This window comes from Alligator sinensis, unplaced genomic scaffold, assembly GCF_000455745.1.
Source record: "Alligator sinensis unplaced genomic scaffold, ASM45574v1 scaffold886_1, whole genome shotgun sequence".
Classification (NCBI taxonomy): Eukaryota; Metazoa; Chordata; order Crocodylia; family Alligatoridae; genus Alligator; species Alligator sinensis.
The window spans coordinates 1,219,412-1,241,640 of NW_005842040.1; the positions used below are offsets into that span (position 1 = coordinate 1,219,412).

Below are 22,229 nucleotides of genomic sequence, written 5' to 3' on the forward strand. Positions count from 1 at the left end.
TTTTCCCCTTATTTCTTTCTTTCTTTCTTTTTTTTTTGAAACATGACAGTTTCACCTTTATCTTCCTTTTGTAATGAAATATAGGATTTTTTTGTGTTTTGTTTGCGGTGGTGGAACAACAGCTGGGAAATCCTGCCTTAGCAATATACATGTGAAAATAATCTTTACTGGCGTTCTCACTACAGTGGAAGGGGGTTCCTGTCTTGTTTCAGGAGCTAAATGCGCTCAGCATACAAATGGGGGCAGCCAAAGAAACTAAAGTGGCTGTGGAAAGAGAAGTTAATGACCCAGGAGATGATGCCTTGCTACTGGTCCAGTACTGACCCAAGTCAGTACTGCTTACCTTTACTGAGAGAGAAACCTGAGGTCCTCACCTCTGGCTGTAAAGATTTACTGCTCCGTTTCTTCTAAGTTGCAGTGTTAACAATGAAGTCTGTCACATTTTAATTCTGGCTTCACCTTCCCTAAAGAACATCTCTTCTACCCTGATAACAACACTGAAACAATATAACTTTATTCCTTGCAGTGCTGCTGCAGTATTGCTGTGCAGCTGTTTAACATTTGCTGCGCTCTATCTCAGCTGGCTATGTTTTAGTGGCTGGCAATGTGAAGCATAAGAATATCATGTCTATGACTTCAGTTGTATGAAGTGCTCTGATGCAAAGGGCTCTGTTAAATCTTGAATGTGCATTACCCTGCCCATGGTTTTGCCAAGTGTCAGTTTAGGGCTGTTAGTAAAATTAATGCCGAACATGGCTTTCTTGGGAAAATGGGGATGGATAGATTGGTCTGTAACAAACATCGCTAAGCCTTACCTGTTGCAGAAGGCATGAGAAGAGACTGCCTTGTACAACAGGAAGGTACAATGATGCATCCAGAGACCAGCAGGGGTATTGTCAGTCCAATTATAGAATGCCTAAATCTCTGTGATGCACAGTAATATTTAACTGCAAAAAATAGTGAGCAGTTATGTACCCGCCAGCATTAAAATTAGAGTGATAGATGCAGAGGCTATTCGCCAACATACACATGCTTGGGTGGGCCTGAGAATCTGAATTGCAAAGGCAGTGGCAAAAGCAATTTCTATCCTACGTCAGTGCTGAAAAGGATTCAAGTGGCAAATCCAATTCACATGGACATCCGGTTCAGAGGTTCCCTGAACAGCTTGCATGTAGGGACAGCTGTGGCTCTTGCTGTAAACATCCCTTCCCTGTTTTGTCCAATGGACCATATCTCCAAAAGTAATAGGAATGTTTTGGCTTGGATCATGTTAGAGAAGATGTATAGCTCTGGAAGGATGTCCTTGTTTCTTCATCCTCCTGAGTGGGGTGATACTGTTCAAATGTCAGAGCAGAGAGCAACTGTGGATGGGACTGATTTGGCTCCAGGCATTGTCCTGACCAGGAGCTTGTCTTTCTTCTCTTCCCCAGCAGATCGTTCAATGAGCAGCTCACTATCTGCCTCCCAGCTTCACACTGTCAGCATGAGGGACCCTCTCAACAGAGTCCTAGGTAATTGCAAGGGAGAGCTGTTCCCCCTCCAGGTGGGATTATACAGCAGCATAAGACTGGAATTTATTGGTCCTGGTTCTGTGCCTTGTTGCATCGTTCAGCTCAACTCCTATAAAACGATGTGGCTGGCTTGCTCAGATCCTCCCTGCCTCACTTGCCATGAGCCCACTGGGAGCAGACCTCGGTCTTCAGGGACCCCCTGGCTTGGGAACAGTGGGCATGTCCCTGGGAAGAGGCCTAATGAACTGAGAATTTCCTTTGTACAGAGCTCATGCTGTTTAGGTGCCATCCTGTGGCTACAAACATCCACATTTATTCTCCTTCCTCAATAGCAAACCTCTTCCTCCTGATCTCCTCCATCCTGGGAGCAAAGACAGCTGGCACGCACACCCAATTTGTCCAGTGGTTCATGGAGGAGTGTGTGGACTGCCTGGAGCAGGGCAGTCGAGGGAGCATTCTTCAGTTCATGCCCTTCACAATGGTGAGTCTCTGTACCTGTGGTGAAGTCTCTCTTCCAGATCCCACATGCAAGACCCACATCTGCATGCACGTGTGCCCAGAAATGGGCCAGTGGGGGACTCCCAAGGGTTGGTGCCAGGGTTGGTGTTGGAGGAGGCCTCTTAGCTCTGGAAGGTGTTCTCTCTCATGGTCCCAGTTTGGTGGTCTGCAGGACACCCTGTGAAGCCTAATCAGGCCTATAATTAATTACTAAGATTAAGGAAGGGCTCACAAGGCAGGAGAAGGGGCAGTACTGGCAAGTGACTTGAGTGTTTGGGGACTCTTCATTTTATTTAATGCAGTGGGGCCAGTTCTCTGTCCATTACCATGGTTCTCAGCCTGTACCCAGAAGGTCACAGTGCTGGAGCATCACTTATCCTAACAACTGGGCTTCCCAAAGGTGAAAATGACTGAGTGGATTAAAGTTGGGGCTACTTCTGGAGATCTGTTCCCAGCTCTGCTGCTGCCTCGCTGTGTGATCTTAGAGCAGTTTCACTAGGTGCCCATGCCCTGCTTTCTCCCTTGTGCAGTGTAGTTAATATTAGCCTTGCAGGCGGTTGGGCACTCGTTACATCAAAGGTGACCAAGTGTTTTGAGATCCTCTGATGGAGGTCTCAAGAGAGGGGCGAATTGGTAGTGACGATATTTACAAGCACCTCAGTTGTGTGATCTACCAGCACCCAGGGGACCCACATCTTTGTATGGGGACAGCCCCATGAGTTGCCTTCTGCTACAGGAGTTGCAGCAAGTTTATATGCTAGCCCAGATTCCTGTATTTAAATCTAGAGTGACAGAATTACTGCCCCCCCGCCCCCTATCAAACCTAGCTCAGTTGGCCTGCATGGGTGGTACCTCTTGCATGTGGACTACTTGGAGTGCCCGGTTTAGGCACCTCTGCCACCACTTTGGTCATCAATTATTCTCGTCCCCCTCTCTTTCTCTGGGCAGGTATCAGAGCTGGTGAAAGTGTCCACCATGTCCAGTCCCAAAATTGTCCTGGCTATCACAGATCTCAGCTTGCCCCTCGGCCGCCGTGTTGCTGCAAAGGCCATTGCTGCCTTGTGAACACAGCTTTCCCTTCTGCAGTGCTGGGGATGAGAAGGTAGGACAGAAGCCATGGGAGATCCAGTGAAAGCTGCTCCTGGATTACCCCTGGCAATGTGGATCCCATTGATTCTCCATGCTGGGTGTGGGGGGAGTCATTTGCAGTGGGTGCAGATGCTCCATCACCGGTGGACTCCCAGAAGTGCCTTGATTCCCAAGAGAAGCTGTGGTGTCTCTGGCGGCTACTTCCTTCAGCACTGGGCATGTTAGAGATGCCATTATATACAGCATGGGCTGGTTTGCTGTTCTCAATCGTCTCCTGACACCAATCACTGCAAGACTGAGACAATCTTATCTGATCTTGCTGCTTGGATAATTTCTAATACTTTTTTTATAATCCAGTTGCTGTTTTTTACCATGAAGCATGGACGGTTGTGAACTTTTTAACAGGATTTGTTTCTTAATAGTATTTGTGCCAAGATAGCATCTCAAAAGAATAGTGCTTTCCCTGGGGTTCCAGCAGCTAGTACGTTTCAGCACTTGCTATTGGTGGCTGAAGTCCTTTGGATGCCTGATAAGCAAAATGGCCTGTATATGGTAAACAGATGTAAAGAATGGCTCTGTACCGTCCAGCAGGTGCATCTCTGTCAGCTTTGTCCGCAAGCTGGTGCTCTGAAACAGACAACTTGCTGTAATCACTTAAATCTCATCTAAAGAGCAACCATACATCTTCTGCTTTCATGAAGGCACTGTGTGCCACAGTCTACAGAGCAGAGTGCAAGGAGTTTCTAAAATTGTATTGTTAAATTGATATAGTAGTTTAACTATTTTTTTACTAGGAAACAATAAGGGTGAGAAATGTGACCTCTTACATCTTTATCTGGGGTTGTCCTTGTCTGGCTTGGGAGTTTCCAGGGATTTCTAGAGTCGGATGCTACAGCTGCCAGTGTTGGGCTGGCACAACATTCCAGTGACTGTAATCTGTGCTCCCCTCTTTTATTGTTGTCCAGCCTTGCATCTCTCAGAGGGGCAAGAATTGCACGAAGAGGAGGAGGATACAATTCTGGATGGAGCCATCTTGTTAACTTGATTCTTTCTCTTTTTTTTTTGATCAAAGAAGCAGGAACAGCCCAGAGGGAAGAAAAATGCACAAGGAATGTGCCAAAGGCAATGGGGTACTTTTTGTCACGAGAGGACTGAGATGAGGTTTTAGTGCTTGAGGTACACTGCAAATGCTTTGAAGTCAGGTAGTTGCTGTATCAGCTTCCCCCACCCAGTTCTACTGGCACCCTTCAAACCAGACCTGCTGCAGTTCATGCTAATTCCTGTCCTACTCCTCTTTTGAGCAGGCACTGTTGACCAGGTTGGGTATCCATGCAGTGGACAGGCCCTCATGAAAGCCTGGGCAGAGATGAAAAACTTGTTTTTGTCATGTGACGCAAGCGGAGTTTGAATCCATGCCTGTGCTTCACGGTGATGTATCCCATGCAATGCCTGTGACCGTGAGGGGGGTTATTTTAGTACAAAAGCTGACCGTGCATCTTCCAAGGTTGAAGTTCATTCACTTCCACTTCCCTTCCTGCAGCTGTATTTTTGACATTTGATGTCCCTCATGGACTATGACTTTTTGTACTTGTTTATTGATCCTTTTCCAGGGTGGAATTATTTTCTTTGAGAATAAACCTAAAATAAATCCTTGGGAGCAGGTCTCTTTCTATAATATTTCTCTTCTGTCTCACTAGATGAAGGAGCTGGTAGGCCCAGGAGAAAAACAAAAGAGCAATATCCACAACTTTCAATTGCTATTTCTTTCTCCTTTCAATACCTTACTTTTCTCACCTTTCCTGATACAGTAGTGGGGGCAGGAAGCAGACCTTGGAAGAGGGAGGGGAAGCCCAGAGATCCTGGTGGCAGCAGCAGGAGTAATGAACAGTATTCAGAACAAGAGCCGGGGTGGGGGGGCGGGGTGTCATAGGTTAAACCTCTGCAGCGTATAGGCTGCCAGTTGTATGGCCCTGCTTTAAAGTGAAGTAGACCAGGCTTTGCCTTTTAGCACAGAGGCAGTGGCACTGCTAGTAGGGAATCCTCACTGATCTCTGCTTGGATCTACCACAATGGTTGAATTGTTCCCAGCAGCTGTGGGTTTCTGGTTAAGCTGCAAAAGAAAACAACTTCCTACCTTAGCCCTTGAGTTAGAGCCCCTTTTCTGTTTATAGTCATCTCTGGGGTTTTTTGGCTGTGAGCAGGCAGTGTCCCTAGAAGGCAGAGTCATTTCCTAGTGATGCCGTTCAAGATAATGTATGGAGGGTTCCTGCCTGGAAACCTCCATTGGGATTCCTAGTTGGACATTTCATGTGAATCACGCATTGATCTGACTCGGGTAGTGAGCTGTGGTTGAGCCCAGTGCACCCTGAAACATTGCATTCCCCTGACTTGAATCCTGAATGGGAAGTTAAAATCCTCAACCTGGAATTGGTACCTCAAGGAAGTGGAAATCAAGGGGCTTCTAATCAATCTGCGCTGTTTCCTGGCTTTCATTATCAAGCTGTTCCAGCACATCCTAATGAGCAGGCAGCTTGCCCAGAGTCTTTTCCAATTTGCAAGAGGCTCTCCCGCTTTGAACATGAGGGGTGGGCTGCGCATGGGAAACAACGTGGCTGTTCTTGCGATCATGCTCCCCTTGAAGTCAGCAGGCATCTTGCCATCCACTTAGTAGGATTATGATTTGACCTCTTGGCAGGGTTGGCCGAGAACTTCCTGGAGGTGTTCTCTGGCCTCCTGCGGGACTAAGCAAGAAAGCACAATGTCCTCTTAGCTTAGCATTTCCTTCCAGCTTGGCTGTGTTGGGGTTCTTTCTCCACCCAAGAGTCACTGTGCAGATTTGGGGAAGGGGGCAAGGGAAAAAGGGTATTGCATCCAGGTAGAAGTGTATGTGACTGACAAAACAAGATAAGAAAAAAACTGAGGGGTGCTGTGTCCAGCTAAGCCAGCTGCACTGTGTATAGCAACAAGGGAAGACTGTTGTGCTTCAACTTTGCCAAGCTGATAAAAATAGCAGCGATAACAGGCCCAGCCCTGATGGAACATCATTCTGGAACTTGCAGTGGCTCACCCCAGAGTCATTTTTGGAAAGGAAGGGGCATTTGGTGAGGGCCATAAATCATGAGTGGCTGCTTTCAAGTGGCTTGGGACAATCTGGCTTGTTAGGCAAGATTGCAGCCAGCTGACGTTTCTGAGGAAGAGGGGAGAAATGAGCTGTGCAATAGAAGGATGATTGAGATCATTGACATGTGACGTGCGCACAATAAGGATGCGTTCATGCATGGGGCCTATGGTGATGGGGGCGTTAGGAATGCTAAGGGAACGGCCCTGGAGGAGCTGTTAATTTAGGGCACAAGAGTAACAGAGCACTCTTCTTGGGCAATGTGTGACCAACGTGGTGCTCTGCTGGAGGCAATTAGAGGTGACTGACTCAGTAAAGCATTCTGAGTGTCAGAGGAACATTTTTTGAGGGTCTTGCCTTCCCGTCTGGGGCCTGGCATGAATAAGCAACTCTCCTGTCATGAGGCAGGTGCATTATGGGCTTTTATGACTTCCTTGGAAGGAAGTCTCTGGTCTTGGCCATTGGCAGTGACTGCTCCCCTAAGGCTGGTAGCTTCCTGGGTTACCCTGCTTGGCATCCTCCTTTTGACCCATCCTTAACTGCAAAGCAAATAGGACACAGGAGAAATACATTTGTGACTGCTCCTGCTTCCAGCCCTGCAGCTATTTTAGTAAATATTTGCCCAGCTTTGGAAGAGATTCTAGCTTTGCTGTGTCAGCACTCTGCTGAGGTGTGCAGGCCAGCAGTCGAGGCCATGCCATTAGCTTTTTTCTAATAGGCAGCAGGATTTGCCTTACAGGAAGGGGCTGGATTTGGAGAAAAGGATTCCTGTAAACTCTGATAAGGGGAAGGAGAGGGAGGGAGAAAGGGTGAATGAGCGACTTGGTTAACTCTTCATCACCTCTTCTGTTTATGCATATAAGACTTCCTTTCCTGAGCTGCCAGCATAAACGCAATCAAATATGCATCAGCCGTTGCTTCCAAACAGTGAGATCAGTGGCCTGGGATCATCTTTCCATTGGATGTGGGACCGTCACTTAGGGATTTGAAACTACTCAGGCCAAAATGGTAGAAAAGGTTTACAGGAAGAGAAAACACACTTGCCACATCTGTGGGGCTGGGGTGTGTTTGCATGTATTAATAAGATGTCTTTCTATTCTCTAAACTTTTCTCATGTTTGCTGTGGGGTTGGAGAGTCCACTTGAAAGTTAGGAGGACAGAGGCACATGTAAAAGGGAAACCCCTTTCTCATGATGCCATAAAAGATGGAGAATCTCTTGATTTCCTTCTTGGGATGCTCTTCCTCCACCTAGTGCTAAGAGTTGGGGCTGGGAGGGTTGCAGTAGTGTCACAGGATGTGAGTCCAACATGTATTTGGGGAAGTGGAAAACTTTTGTCATTCAGGGAATCATAAGAATGAACCATTGCTGAAAATACCCCAATAGTGGGAATAGGGAAGAGAACAGAGTCTGCTCTAATGCTGGCATTGGGGGTTGCAGTGGTTTTGGAACTGAGGGCCATTTGTATTCCTTGAAGGAGCCTTCTTCCCATGCTCAGGCTAATGGTAAAGCAGGGTGTTGTCCCCTGGGTCCAGTGACTGGCTTTTTGCCAGTCTGGGGTTGGAGTTATTTCTGCCCAGATTCATTGCCCCAAGTGGGACAAGAGTGGTTTTTCTCTAGTAAAAGATCACAGCCAAACTTGGGGGAAAAAAAGTACCATGTAGTATTGCTGAATTGGATGTAAGAGTTCCTGGCATTATACCAGTGATGCCAGTTTTGGTATCACATATTGCAGGGCATGTCCTCATGAGGTGGTAGGCAACACACCAAGTAACATGGGATCAGACCCAGAGCCCTCCCATGACAACTGCTGATTGCTAGGTGTAACACGGCTTCTTTTTATCGAGATTAAGTCGAGCTACAAGTGGGGAATTCACATGTCCACCATCCCTAGGACTCCTGGCTTTCCAGCCTCCTGCTCTCTCTGAGGTTCTGAGAGCCAGGCAGGGCACCTGGTGCTACCTGCCATGAACAGGGTATTTTCTAGGGCTTATGGCCAACAATCCTGTGGTCCTGCTGTATCTCAGAGGATTTCCTGGGGCTGTCACCAGTCATGGTCTGTGCTAACCTTTGGAAATCTGGGTGGGGCAAGTGGCTCACAAACATCTGCTATGTGGCTTGTGCCCAATGCCTGAAGAGCCTCCCTTGTGTTGGTAGGTGTCTGCTGCACAGTCCCTTGCATCACATCAGGGATTTTTCTAATGGCAGGAGCAGTGGAGTGGCATTAAGGAGAGCTGGGTTGTATTCCTGACTCTGACAATGGCCTGCTGGGTGACCTTGGGCAAGTCACGGATCCTTGCTTCCCCATTGGCACAGGTGGGATACTAAGATGTGCCTCCTTCAGAAAGTGCTTTGAGATGACCAGTGTGGTTGTCATTGTAAGCCTGCCATGTCCAAAAGCAGCAGTGAAAGAGGAATTTGCATTGGGCTGGAGTCTCCCACTTGCCAGTCTGTCTCATGACATAGCATAATGGAAACTAAAAGTGTCAGTGACAGTGATATCAGCTGGGCAAGCAGGATGCCTTTCTTGAACTCCAGCTTGCTTTGGTTAAGGAAGACTGAAGGTTTATTTTGTAAGTTTCATTAAATGAAATCGAGACAAGCACTTCCTCTTGCACATTAGCCAGTCTTGCAGCTGTTACATCACTTTAAATATTAGGGTGAGGGGAAATCGCTGCTTATAAGCATGCACCAGCTAATCCACTAGAACTGTATTGTGTATCTGCTTCTGTTCTTCAGGATATGATGCTAGACCACCATGATTTACCCCAGATGAAGCGGTGGGTTAATTATTGCGGTTTAGCTTTCCCTGTCCTATACCTCAGGACATTGTGGACAGATGGATTAGTTAATGGATTCACATGAACTTTAGTAAATCCTACTTCCAAGTGATATAATTGTTTCATCTGTCCACGCCCTTCATGTACTGACCCGCACTGAATGGACTTTGTGGGAGGCTGACAGTGTAAATGTTGCAATCGGGTGGGAAAACTGCAATGTGTGAAACTGAATGCAGCAAGGGGTGATTTTTTTTTTCCCCACAGAATTATTTCTGCCTTCCATGTTGCCCAAATCAGCATTCCTCAGTGTCAGGGTCTAATTAGAGCAGCTGAGTGACAGCCTGATTTGTGTGTCTGAGAAATACAATTTGGGTCACTCGCAAGGCAAAGCTGAGATACAGATAAGTGACTCCCATCATGATCACCTGGCAAAGTACCAACTTGCAGGATGGGGGGGACTTGGTAGACAGCTAGGGTCACTATGCTGATGCCCATATTCAACAATGACCCACTGCCAAAGGAAGAGGAGTCTTAGTGAGGTACTGCCCATTCTACCCCCAATCCCTGACTTCAGAGTTGCACCAAAGGAATCTTTTGCAGCTATGCTGGGGGACACTAGCATGATGTAGTCCCAAGACTTAGCATCAGCCAAGGATGGCATGGTTGGATCAAATGCAGGAGCATCCCATGGGGCCCCTTCCGCTTATACCAGCTCAGGGCATTGTAGTATTGAAGCCCATAGTCAGGAATAATCCATGAGGGGCTCTCATTCATGCTGCAGCTGAAGGCAGTGCATTGATGCTACCTTGAGGAGGAGAGGGATGCTTTCCTTGTGTCAGCTGGGAGCATTATATTGTGACCTTTGTCCTCCATCTGGGACCCTGCTGCTTTGGGAGAGAAATAGTGGTGGCACTTGAGACAGCCAGCTGTAGGGTGAGGTCTGGACAGGAAGCCAGCCACAAAGAGAAGACGTTTTACAACTCTGTCTGGCTACACGCCAGGCACTGCTTTGGCATCGGTGGAAAGCCTGCTGCTTCTGTTCAGTGCCCTTTTTTTTCTTCAGCTGCTGCAAACAGAAGGGAAACCCCCAGATGCTTTCTAGAAACTGAAGTTGGTATGTCATGGCAAAGGATGTGAGAGAGGAAGCTGCCATCCCAATGCTGTGGGATCATGAGGCAGGGGAGGGCTGGACACCACCCTGAAGTCAGGCGCTGCCTGCTGGGTTTCTGGAGTCTTCTCTTTCCATTTCCTGGGTATGAGAGGTACTTTGCAGCCCTGGGAGCCTGGTTAGCCGAGAAGCTCAGACATTCAGTGGAACAGAGGGGTAGATCACAGCTGCTTAGATGGGAGGCCAAATCCAGGTGTGGCAACAGCGGACTGGGAAGTAACAGGACTTAGACTAGGTTGCCATTTTCCAAGATGCTTGCCCTATGACTTCTATACTGCAACCAGAATTCAGCCCATGCTGCTGGGAGCCCCAAGTGCTCATATCAGCACAGATGTCTGTTCCTTGTCTAACCTCAGACAAGTTGCACTTATCTGTACCTCCATTTTCCCATCTCCCCAGCTGCTTATGATGAAGCAGCACCCTGCCTAAATTTACACATGGTAAGCACGATGATCATCACCCCCCTGACAGCAGGAGCTAGAGATCCTCCAAGGTGCATCAGAGGCAAGAAGACTTCTCTGCTCATTGGCAGATGCAGAAACAGAACCCAGAAGTCCTGTTCCATATACCTGTACCCTTACCTTGTGATCATACTTCCCCTAAAATCTCCTTGCTCTTTTGTCTGGAGCCCTGTGTTTTGGGGAGGACAGAGGGAGAAAGCAGGTGTTGGGTTTTAACAGAGACCCTACCTAAGTAGTATTGGAACCAGTCTGCACTCATGGGATGTCATGCTTTCAGGGCATGAAAAAATGCTTTAACAGCAGGAGACTTAACCCGAATAGTGAGCTCCTTGCAAAAACCAGACATGAGGACTCAATTAGTGTTCAAGTGACATCATGGAAAGGAAGCCTTAGGTATGTTGGGTTCTTTAAGCTAGTGGAGGAGCCAAACCAGGAACAAGTGGCTGGGAGCTGAAGCCAGGCATAGTCGGATTTTTAGAACGAGTGCACTGGTTTTAAACAGTGAATTTGACAAATGACTTGAAGCCAGCTCCTGAGGGAAGTGGTGACTACCAGAGATGGACAGTCCTTCAGATCCAGATGGGAGGACAGGCTCTAGGAAGTATGAGGCTGAGTATAGGAAGATGAGAGAAATTGACTGGCTTGTGATTAAGTGATCAAACAACCCTCTCTGTCTTAATGTAGGTGAAGCTACAAACAAAAAGGTTTGCAAGCTCTTATCTGACAATGTCTGCTTGGAATTTGAATGTAATTATGATCTACACAGAGGCAATCCCTGGGCCTGTGTCCACAGGTGGGCCTTGGGGCAGTGAAATAGAGATTGTGAATGGGATCTGTGTTGAGTTTGTTTAGAAATCAGTTGGGGCTGGGCTTAGCTAAGCTCTTGACTCAGCTGAGAGTTGTTGAATAATTCCAGAGATAAATGACAGGGGAGGTCCCCCCCACCACCCCTTTCTGTGAAGCCAGTGGACAGGAAGTTTTATGCAAGGATTTAGCAATATGGGAAAGCTCTCTGGCTTCCCAGGGTGAGGGGGGAAACCTTCTTTCCTTTTGTTGAATATACGTCAAGGCAAGCTTCTCTTGAAATTTTGAGTGGGATTTAGGCTTGCATACTGTTCCAGGCATCTTCCAGCTCTTCCGTCTGTCATCTGGTTGCCATCAGCTTCTGTTTGGTGTTGTTACATCTGCTAACTTTTCCAGCCCGTGGAGGGATGAGCCTCTCCACTGCCTCAGCCTTGCTCGCTAGTTGTCCTTTGAAGCCAGGATCAGTTGTGGTGGAGATGCTGCTGGAGTGTCTTTTCTCACAGGTGCTTTTAGCTTTTCGAAAAGCATCAGATCCCAAACCTAGAGTGGGGAACCTAAGGGGCTGTCAGTCATGCCAGGCATTGGAAGCAATGAGTTCCATTGGTTGGTCTGGGGTGCCTTGAAATACTTTCAAGGGTGCCACAGGGTGCCATGCAAGGTTAGCACTGTTAGGTGTGCCACCATCATTCCGAAGATAAATCCAGAGATTTCCAATAGGAATCCATAATGTCAAAACCATTCTGACCTGATGTGTTCCTTCTGAGTTCTTTCCAACAGAAAAATCACTCCATTTCTTTTTCTGTAGTCAAAAATGAATGAAGAGCTGGCATTTTCCAAGGAACACTTGGAATCTCGAAAGGTTGAGAACCTCTGGGTTACGGGATGAAAGCATGGGTAGGGCTTGCCTCGAAGAGCCCACAGGTTAAAATACTCATTGCAGTCATGTGCCTCGGTTTCCCCATCTGTAAAAATGTGCTTAACAATCCTGACTCTACATGCATGAAAACACTGGAATACCCCAGGAGGAAAGTGGTCATAGAGGGGTTGAGGGTTCAACTGTCATGGTAGGAGTCCTTAAGATTTTGCCGCTTTTCTTAAAGGTTTAGTTCCAGCTGCAAATGAACAGAGGAAAAGTCCTGTCTCATTTAAAAAACATAAAATGAAGCAGCCACCCCAGACCAGAACCTGTGGCCCTTTCAGGATGGGGAGAGAGGCTTGAAACTGCACCCTGTGGGCAGGCTGAAGGGTCAAAATCAGATGTCAAATCCAAAAGAAACCATGATTGATTTCATTTTCAAAACGAATTTTGTAATTAGGGCCTGGTTTAAATCATGGGCCCAGCTCCTGGTGCTTGCTGCTGATGGGATGGGAGGCAAAAACCGTGCCTTATTTAAAACTGTGGATTTCACCTCCTGGCCATCAGGAGCAAGCAGCTGGGCTGATGGGACCCTCTGCCAATCAATGGGGAGGGGGAAGGCAGAGGCGTGAGGAGAACACCAAAACTGAAGGAGCCGCCATGCCATGAACTGGGTCTGTGATTTCAATCGGGGCCTACTCATGATGCCTGAGCCATGACTCGGGCAGGGGCTGAATGTTGGGTTTGGAGATACTGATTCCATATGTGATCTCTGAGTGAGGCTGCAGAAGAGCTATCATTCTAGACAAGGCAAATGCATGAGAGTCCTGTTTTAATTCCAGAGACCTCAGTGCAGGATTTAACCTGTTACAGGGGCTTGCTTTGGTCCTTAGCAAGCAACTGTTTTGGGTATCACCTTGTCGGGGTGCAGTAGAGTAGAGCACAAAATCACTTGTGGTGTCTGCATAGAGTGCCTGCATTTGTCTGGGGGAACCAGACCCTGTTGGACACACAGACCTGCTTCCTGTTCAGCGTCTTAAATGTTTTGCTAGGTCCAAATTCAGATATCCTTCTGTTTGATTGACTGAATGTAATGGTTGTGGATGGTGTAGCACTTCACTACACTACCCGGGGGCATGGGAAGTTGAGTCAGAAATTAGCCCTGGCGGAGTGGGCAGGGTTCCTGTTCTTGCTTCACTTTGGAGCTTAGGTTGGAGCAGGACAAGTTGGAAAGAGTCCCATGCTACCAGCTCACTGCAGCTGGTGAGTTGCCAATTTGTTTCCTCCCTACTTCCATCTACTCAGGGAAAGCAAGAGGTGATAGGAAGTCTTGTGTCTCTGGGGATTTAGCTGGCAGCCCTGGGAGTCTCTTTGTTAGGAAAGCAGTCATGTGACAGCCACAACTCTCTGCTGAAGTCGGATCATCTGACTTCATTACTGCAATGTCCTTTTCTCTGGCCTGGTCCAGTGTCTTGCCAGTGCCGCTGCTAAGATTTTACTAACTTGTTGCTTTACCCAGCTCATCCTGCTCTTTGCCTCCTTCTGTGGGCTTCCCCTTCCCTATTGCATCCAGCATAATCTCCTTGCCTTCATTTTCAAGGCTCTTCCCAGCTTGTCCCCACCCTGCCAGCATCTATCGATCCCTGTAAACTTCCATAAACTGTCTGATCTTCCTCTTCCAAAACCCTCCTGGAAATGCACCTTTGCTGAGATGCCTACAAAAATGTTGGTCCTTGAGTGACCCCTGCCCAGCCCCAGACCAGGATTGGCTCACTGTTTCTATGTCTGCCTCCATCTGAGCCAATCTGTTATCTTTTGGACAGCACTCTTTGTTCTGCTTGTACAATAACTAATACCATAGGGTCTATACCAAACTCTTTGTTCCACTTGTACAGTATCTAATGCCATAGGGTCTGGACCATGATGATGAGCTCCTAGACAGTAATAGTAATATAAAATTTAGGTTTAGCCAGCATTAAGTCAGCCCCCATAGGGGATATTATGAAGTAGGGCAATGAACTTAAAGTCTTTGATGGAGTCAATAACCCTGAGTGATTGCAGTGGGCTTTGCAGAAGGTCTGAAAGCCCTGAGCTGAAGATGGCTATTCAGGGACAGAAGAGCTGAACACCCTCTGTTCCTACTAGCTTTTACAGGAGTTGAGCCCCTCTTTCCCCCACACAGCTTTAGACAAGGGAAACGGAGTTGGTGAGGGAATGGTTATGGAGCTAGGATGTGGCTGGATGCCTAGGAGAGCTAGTGCAAGACCAAGCCTCCTGCTTTTTCCCATCCATGAGTTTCGTAAGTGCAAAGGCAGGAGGGAACAGCAGATCTTTTTACCTGACTTCCTGCATACTACTAGTCATAACTCTCAGTTAAGGTCCTTGCATCAGCCTGAAAGAACTGCCTTAGATCAAAGCATTTCACTCTGATTTAGAGACTCTAGGGACAGGAAGGACCTTCCAGCCTACACCTGCATTCCCCCACCAGCTGAAGAATTTCTCCCAGTATCTTTTAAAGAGAGATCTCATTTCGTTTAAAGACTCCAGGTGATAAGGAGTGCCACCATCTTCCCTAGTAAGCTGTTCTAGAATTTAATAACCCTCTCAGCTAGGAAACTGCATCATATTTCAAGATTGGCTTTGCCTAAGTTTAAATTCCAGCCATTGGTAGCATGTGTTTTATGCCTTGTCAGCAACATTGAAAAGTCACCACTCAGAGCTCTTTTCCATGTAGAAGGGGCTGTGCTCAGGGAGTCAGTCACCTCTCAACTTTCCCTTCAATAAGATGAATAAGTTTCACACCTTAAGCCTCACATTGTCAAGTCATTTTTGTGACCTTCCTTGCAACTTGTTCCAGTATCCCTATCTCCTTCTTGACCTGTGGACACTGGAAGGGTGCACAGCATCCTAGTACTTGTGCAGGGAGGGAGAATCACTTCCCATCTTCTACACGATGCTTCCCTTTTTATGTACCCAAGTATCACATTGGCTGTAACACTGTTTTGAGAGCTTGTGTTGAGGTGGTGATCTATGATGATGCCTAGGCCCTTCTTTTGAGTCCCTGCTTTCTAAGGCAGCATCTCCTATCTGGTAGGTGGGGCCTTGGTTTGCAGTGGCTCTTGCCTTGGCTTGAACTTCATTAAAAACACATTTTGTTGGAGCATGTCCAGGGATTCAGTCATCCTGTAAGAGTAGATTGACCCTCTACTATTCACTATTTTTGTCATTTATTGGGTCAGCTGTAGACTATAACAACAAAGATTTATATCGCCTTCAACACTGAATTGGCAACCTATGGCCCAGATTCAGCCCATGGAGTCATAGCATCCAGCCTGGAGGTGGAGAGCTTTGCTTGCACTGTGTTATAGCCAGACAACAGGGAGCTTTGCCCATACAATGCCATGGCCAGGTGGCAGGGAGAAACACCAACGGCAACCTGTCACAGACCTAAGCTCGGTCTTTCTGGCCCACTACTGAAAAAATGTGTCTGACTTGCTGTAGATGATTCATTTGGGACCAAAGATTAGACCATCCTCCTCTCTGTTCTTGTTGGACATTAGATCTTCCCTGATCCCACAGTTCACCACATTGTTCTTGGCTCCCTTTCCCACCCCATTATATAGCAGTTGCTGTGCACCTGGTTCCCTCCACCCCAGAACTGGGTGAGATTTATTTGCTTTGTTAACATCTTCATAACAGTGTCTTCCCAGCAGCTGAGTTGCATGAGCACTTGCTTCCTAGACAACCCTTTTATTTGAGCAAAAGCCTCAGAAGCAAGGGTTTGCATGCGCAGGAAGCTGATGAGCTCCAGGTAACAGAAAGAACACGGGGAAGAAAATGATCCTTGGGCATGTCTACATGTTGCCATATAGTGACGTTGCTGCGGTGCAGTGCTTTAGTATTTCCTTTCAGAGTCCTTTCGGAAGTACTAAAGCATGGCACATTACGAGCAGCACACGCTTAGATTTCCCCACTACATTGCCATAGCGGCATGCTATAAGTGGGGAGTGCGCTGCTACAGTGATGTAGCAGGCAATCACGTGTAGACCCGCGTGATTGCTACATCGCTGTAGTATGCCGCTGTACAGTGATGTAGCACATCACTAGGTCACTGTAGGGCGACATGTAGGCGTGTCCCTTTTTAAGTTCTTCCTGATCCATCAATGGCTTTTTCTCCCCTTTCTGCTTCTGAGCAGGGCAGAGGAAATTCTGAATCATTAGACCTAGCATCTTGCTACATTCCTTAATGGATGTGGGGTGGAGCTACGAAGAGGTATTTTGTATTTGGTTCTAGCCAAAATTGGAGCCTAAGAACAGAATGCTTCATTTTTATCCAGGCTTTAGCTCTAGAGTTCACGGAATTTTTCCAAGACGTGCAGATATTCTATGCAAAATCCCTATGGAGGCTGGCACCCAACTCTTTTTGTTTCCTTTGAAAGGCCCAGTTTAGTGCTAATAGATTGAGAAGGTAACCAGCTTTGAACCTTGAAAACAACCTTGCATCTTTTGCTCTGGCTAAGCTGAAGTGCAGTCTCTGCTTAGTAACCGATTCATTCTCTACTAATTGGTTGTCTCCCTGGGCTGCAGGTATTTGATTTGACAACATGCTAAGGATTTATCTGTTAGCGTGAACATATAGAGTTCTATAGCAAGTGACCAACTGATCAGGTCTCTCTCTCCTAGGATCCTAAGTAAAGTACATTAGTTTAGTTCTGCTTAAATGGATAGAGCGTGGTCTCTCAAGGGGCTGATAAATGCAAACAAACACTAATGTTATTGAAAGCAACAAAAATATCTTTATTTCCTTAGTTTTTTTAAATAAAAAAAATACAGTGGATTTGGTCTGTGCATAACAATAAATAGAAAAATGTAAAATATATATTATATAAACAGACAGTTACAAAATAATACATTCCACCTGTCATTTGGCTAAGTTTAAAATTCTGATTTTTTTTTTTTAAATTGGTCAATGAAAACTATGCTTTTAAACAAAACTGCAAACATTCGGGGTGTTCCTTCTTCATCTGGGTGCACTGATGGTTTGGAGAGTAGTACAATCCAGTATAGTCCCATGTGTATCCACATGCTTGTGCCCTGTGAGGCAGTGACACATTGAAAACATTCGAGGAACATAAACCTCTCCAGCACAATCCAATCTGAATGACTCCAGTTTGGATGTGAATAGAGTTTAGGAGTCGTTCCAATCTAGTGGAATTCTGGATTAACCCAACGGAAAGGGATGGTGGTATGCAACAGGAATAAAGACTCATGTAAATAAATTATAATAAATAAAATAATTAGTTTATAGTGGAAGGAAACAATAAATAGTTTGTGAGAGTTATAAAGAATATTGGATTGTACACTTGTAAAAAAAAAAAAGAAAAACTGAATAAGTTACAAAAAGGCTGCCTAGTTTTAATGAAGGTGAAATTACATATGCACCACAATTATGGTGCCTGTTACCATCTCATCTCTTGGCAAGCCTTTTAACTAATAATTGCAGCTTGTGTAAATGTACTCATAATAAAAACAGCATTGACTGATCCTGTCCCTGCTCCAACCACAACCAACAAAGGGAAATATCCTTTAAAGTGTCTTCAGCCACTGAGGAAGGAAATTCTCTCCATATTAAAGTAAGGCACAAAGAGGGATCTGAACTCAGTCACCTGGATGATTCTCTTCCACTCCCATGTTCCTGTGACATGCTGAAGTGCATGCAGCTCATCCATGGCAGAGTTGGGAAGTAAACCCCAAACCCCGCAGCTCCATTCTGTGCTCATTCCAACTTCTTTTACAGCATTGTGCTAAAATGTTGGTTTGTGTTGTGGCAAGGACAGAAGCAGTAACAAGGAGGAAAGTGGTTGAGCTTGCAGTGGGGGTGGGTAGATCTCAGATTTGGGGAGGTCAGTGAGAGTCTGCAGAGTGCAGAGCCTGCCCTTCCCTGGGGCTGAGATCTCACTAAAGAGCCCACCCCCCCTCCACCCCAGTCCCTTTCCCATCCTACCTTCTCACTCTTCATATCGCCCCTTTTTCAAACATTAACCATGTAAGCCTCGCAACACATCGGCGAAGCAGGTAAACAGTAGCACCCCCATTTTACAGATGGGGAAACTGCAGTACAATTTGTGGCCTACAAGGAGCCTGTGTCTAGCTGGCCCTAAAGTCCAGGAGCCCCTGACTCCCAGTTCCGTGCTCAGTCCAGCTCCCAAACAGCAACAACCTCATTATGGGGATACTCACTTGTTTAAATATTAAACAGTACCTACACTGTGCACATATAAAAATATGCAGGAATCGCAGCCCAAGTGCAGCTGTTTGCCTTGTATCTAGGCTTCCTGATGCTGCAACATGTTTGATGCCAACACCCAAGACTCAGAATGATTTTTTTTAACCTTAAAAATAGCCCCCAGATTTAAATGCATCACCTCTGAGTTCTAAAAGCTGCATAAATATTAAATAATGATAAATATTAAATATGCTGGGTAGCTGGATCCAATGGGGGTTAGTCTTGGGACTGTGTGCCAGGAGGCACCAGTATGGCTCGGGAATGAGAAATAAATAAGGGTAAAGTAGGACCATACATGCCTCAGAAATAGTAACCAGGGTAGGAGCATAGAGGCAGGCACTGGGTTTTGTCCTTGTTCAAACAAGGGTGGCAAGACCATCCAGCCAGTAAACAAGGAAGAGGCTAAGTTGTCACTGTGACAGTTTGAGGTGGAAAGAAGGTTTTGATGTTGAAGGACTAGAGAATCTTCCTGAGAATAGAGTGCCCTAAATGCTTCCCCAGTCCGCCTAGCTCCTGTATTAGGAACCTTCTATTTGTAAATGTGCCCTTTAGATTTCAGAATCTGCAGCTACTCCTTGGGGAAGGTGCTGTGATGCCAATGAGAGCAGTGTCTCCCCATGGGTGGAGTGCCTTGTGCCTCGTTATGGCATGATGAGGTGACGCAGCACCCGGTAGGCAAGGTCCAGGAAGAGCTGGAAGTTGGCAAGGACGATGTATCCTCCGGCTTGCTGGTAGAACTGGGATGAGAAGGTGAGGAGGGTGCCTTGGCCTTCCTCCTTGGGGTATGTCACCATTCCCATGTTCAGTCCGAGAGCCTCTACCTGTGGATGAGAAAGGAGCAGCGTCAGGACAAGCACTCCTAGCCCACCAGAGCCAGCTTCTGGCATGCTAGGAGAAGTCGGCACTTGGTCCAAGATGAATTGAAGCCAGTAGACTTCCAGTGACTTGGGATGGGCCACTGACAGATCTGGGAAACCGAAGCTGACAGCAGGGCTGCTGGCAGGGTGAGCTAATGGCTCCAGGCCTGACTTGAGAACAGGCAGGTTTAGTCTCCACGTGATACACAGGCTGCCTCTATCATCGGTACACACCTGCAGAGTTATGGCCAGCAGTGTTGGGTTTGTACCTGCTGTAGGGCTGTGCCCAGCTGGGCTGCTCTGTACATGCACAGGGCACCATGGTGGCAACTCTTTGCTTAGTAGAGGAGCAAGTAATGCTACTCACCTGCTGTTGGATATTGGTGGAGAGATTGGAGGTATCCAGTTGAAGGCCTTCCACTTGAGTGGAGTGACCAGGCAGGAGCTGGGCAATGGTGGAGAGGTAGCCGTGGTAGGTCTGGAGTCCCTCCCGTATTTGGCTGAAGCAGACATCCTATGGGGAAGACCATTAACTCTTTAAATGCTGCAGGGACCTGGATGGCATCAAGGTTTCTGAGCATCTTATCCTGGTGAGTGCAGTGAATGACCACTCAACACTCCATCCAGCACTGAAGGGGTGGACTGTAAGCTGCTGTGGTCTGGTTGGGGTTTGGTAGCAGTGCCTTCAAACAGGCCTGTGCCTGCTCCCCACAATCCCTGTGTTCCTTTAGCTCAGTGCAGTGAGGAGCATGGGGTGCTTCCCCACTGTTTTCTTGTGGTTGAGAACTCCTCTCGCTTGCAGTCCACAGGTGCTTAGAGGAGGGCTGGAAAATGTGAACAGCCCTGCCATGGACCTCTCCCTCCCACATGGAACTGCTTCCCCACTTCCGTGGGCGCTGGGTATTGCCAAGACCAAGGAAGTGTTGAGTCATATTACAACACCATTCTGTGCTTTGAGGAACATGATTCCCCTTCTTCCAGCAGCCTGCCCCCCATCCAGCTGTATTTGGCTGGGATTTTTAGGGATTGCTTCAAAAGTTAAACCCTCCCCCAGTGGCCCCAGCTGAGCTGGAAGCAGCAGTTAGCAACAATTTTGGCAACTGCTACTCAAGAGGCATTTGGGTTTTGTGCTGTCAGACACCCAACAAAGCAAAAGGGCTTTCTGTAGAAACCAGGAGTGGGCCCTTCTGCAGAAACCAGGGTTGAGCCAATGCTGAGAGTTCATTGCATTTGAGCCCTGGAATGGAATGTGCAGGAGCTAATCTTGCACTTGGACTTGCAGCACATTGAAGTCATCAGGGGCTGAGATCCTGCCCCTTTCACTGAGAGACGGATCAGGCCCTTAGTTAGGACATAATCCTGGGATTGCTCCCATCCCCACACCAGGGTGGCTCTAGTCCAGTGGTTCTCAATATTTTTAGACTCAAGGCATCCCACGTTTGACTCAACCCCCTTCCTCAGACTTGAGGCACCCCTCGGAAAATACCAGTTCTTAGCTTTCACTCATTTTTTGCCTGTGGAAAAATAACAAAGCAGTTCTTTTGTTGTAAAGAACTCAGAAGGACCACAGTAGGGCCAAATGGTTTTAACACTCTGGATTCTTACTTTAACATTGGATTTCTCTTGTGAATCACGTTTGCATTACTAACAGTGCTGACATTGTATGGCACCCCTGAAAGGATCTCCAGGCACCCCAGTTGAGATTCATTGCTCTAGTCACTCACCACTTGGAAGGGCTTGCTCAGACACTGATTCAGTGATGGCTGGAAGATGTTGAGGTTCTGCTTGACAAGCATGAGCTCCTCCTCCTTGCAGAGTTGAAAGTTATCGCACTGTGGTGGGACAAAAAGAAAAGATATGATCAGGTGGGAGGGCAAAGCCCCGTGGTTGGAGTGCAGCTCATTGGGAATCTGCATGGTTCTTCACAGTTTTTGCCATGCCCCCCACCCCCTTTCTAAAGCTAGGCAAAGGAGCCACACACAGAAGAAGGGACACTCAGTGGTTAGGGGACTTGCTTTGGCTCTGGAGACACTGGTTGGCCCTCCTTGTTGGCTCTACAGAGTTCTAGGTCAGGTCATTTTGCCTCAGGATAACAGCACTATTGCTTTAATACACGAAAGGCTGGAAACAGCTTTAAAAACTATAATAACAAGGGCCAGATAACTGCCTAAGACAGAAATCTAAAGATGCACTAAACCTGTGTATGTTTAGCCAGATAATAGGGAAAGACCTCTTAGAGCCCAAAGGCAGTCATTTGGACAGGTCATAATCATAATGGCCCATCACAGTTCATCCAGAGACTTCAGTACTATTGCTCTGGCCCTCAAGTGATATAACCGTGTCACATAGATGCATTGCAACTCCTGTTACATAGATGGAAGATTGGCAACAGCTTCATGCAATGAATAATAGAATTTAATGCCTTTTATCTAGCATTGTAATATTCCCTGGGTGGAATTGCAGCCAAGCTGACTCACTTTATACTGTATAGCTGGCCTATGTGGGTTCTTGATTACAGCCCCAATCCTGCAGACACTCAGGTGAGTAATTTGATTTATTGAAGTCAGTGGGCCATGTAGTGAGTAGTGTTTGCAGAAATGGGGGTTGGGGATCTCCAGGGTTTTCAAGCTGCTTCCTGGTTGACCCTTTCTTAGCTATGTGCAGTTGTCACTCACTTGCTGCCTCATTCCAGTGGCAACCCCCTCCATAAACAAAAAGTTCATAGCTGTGTGTACATGGGAGACTTGCAATCTAAATAGCCTGCAGTCTCAAACAAAACCCTTCACTCCCTCCAGAGCTTTC

The 22,229-nt window shown here is 46.9% G+C and overlaps 2 protein-coding genes across 11 annotated transcripts in view; one reads left to right on the top strand and one right to left on the bottom strand.

Moving 5' to 3' along the window:
- Positions 1 to 4,746, top strand: part of MED24 (mediator complex subunit 24) — a 41,892-nt gene extending 37,146 nt beyond the window's left edge. For 6 of the 10 annotated variants that reach the window (XM_025202894.1, XM_025202901.1, XM_025202897.1 and 3 more), the window contains 3 exons: positions 1,431 to 1,511; positions 1,844 to 1,992; positions 2,958 to 4,746. In XM_025202894.1, coding sequence (XP_025058679.1) covers positions 1,431 to 1,511; positions 1,844 to 1,992; positions 2,958 to 3,074 — 347 coding nt within the window. In that variant the 3' untranslated portion in view covers positions 3,075 to 4,746. The remainder of the gene's footprint in view (positions 1 to 1,430; positions 1,512 to 1,843; positions 1,993 to 2,957) is intronic. The other 4 variants (XM_025202899.1, XM_014519441.2, XM_025202895.1 and 1 more) reach the window with 3 other exon arrangements.
- A 12,387-nt stretch (positions 4,747 to 17,133) lies between these two features.
- Positions 17,134 to 22,229, bottom strand: part of CSF3 (colony stimulating factor 3) — a 7,071-nt gene continuing 1,975 nt past the window's right edge. Inside the window, 3 exon segments of the mRNA XM_025202903.1 lie at positions 17,134 to 19,391; positions 19,795 to 19,941; positions 21,152 to 21,259. Coding sequence (XP_025058688.1) covers positions 19,212 to 19,391; positions 19,795 to 19,941; positions 21,152 to 21,259 — 435 coding nt within the window. The 3' untranslated portion in view covers positions 17,134 to 19,211.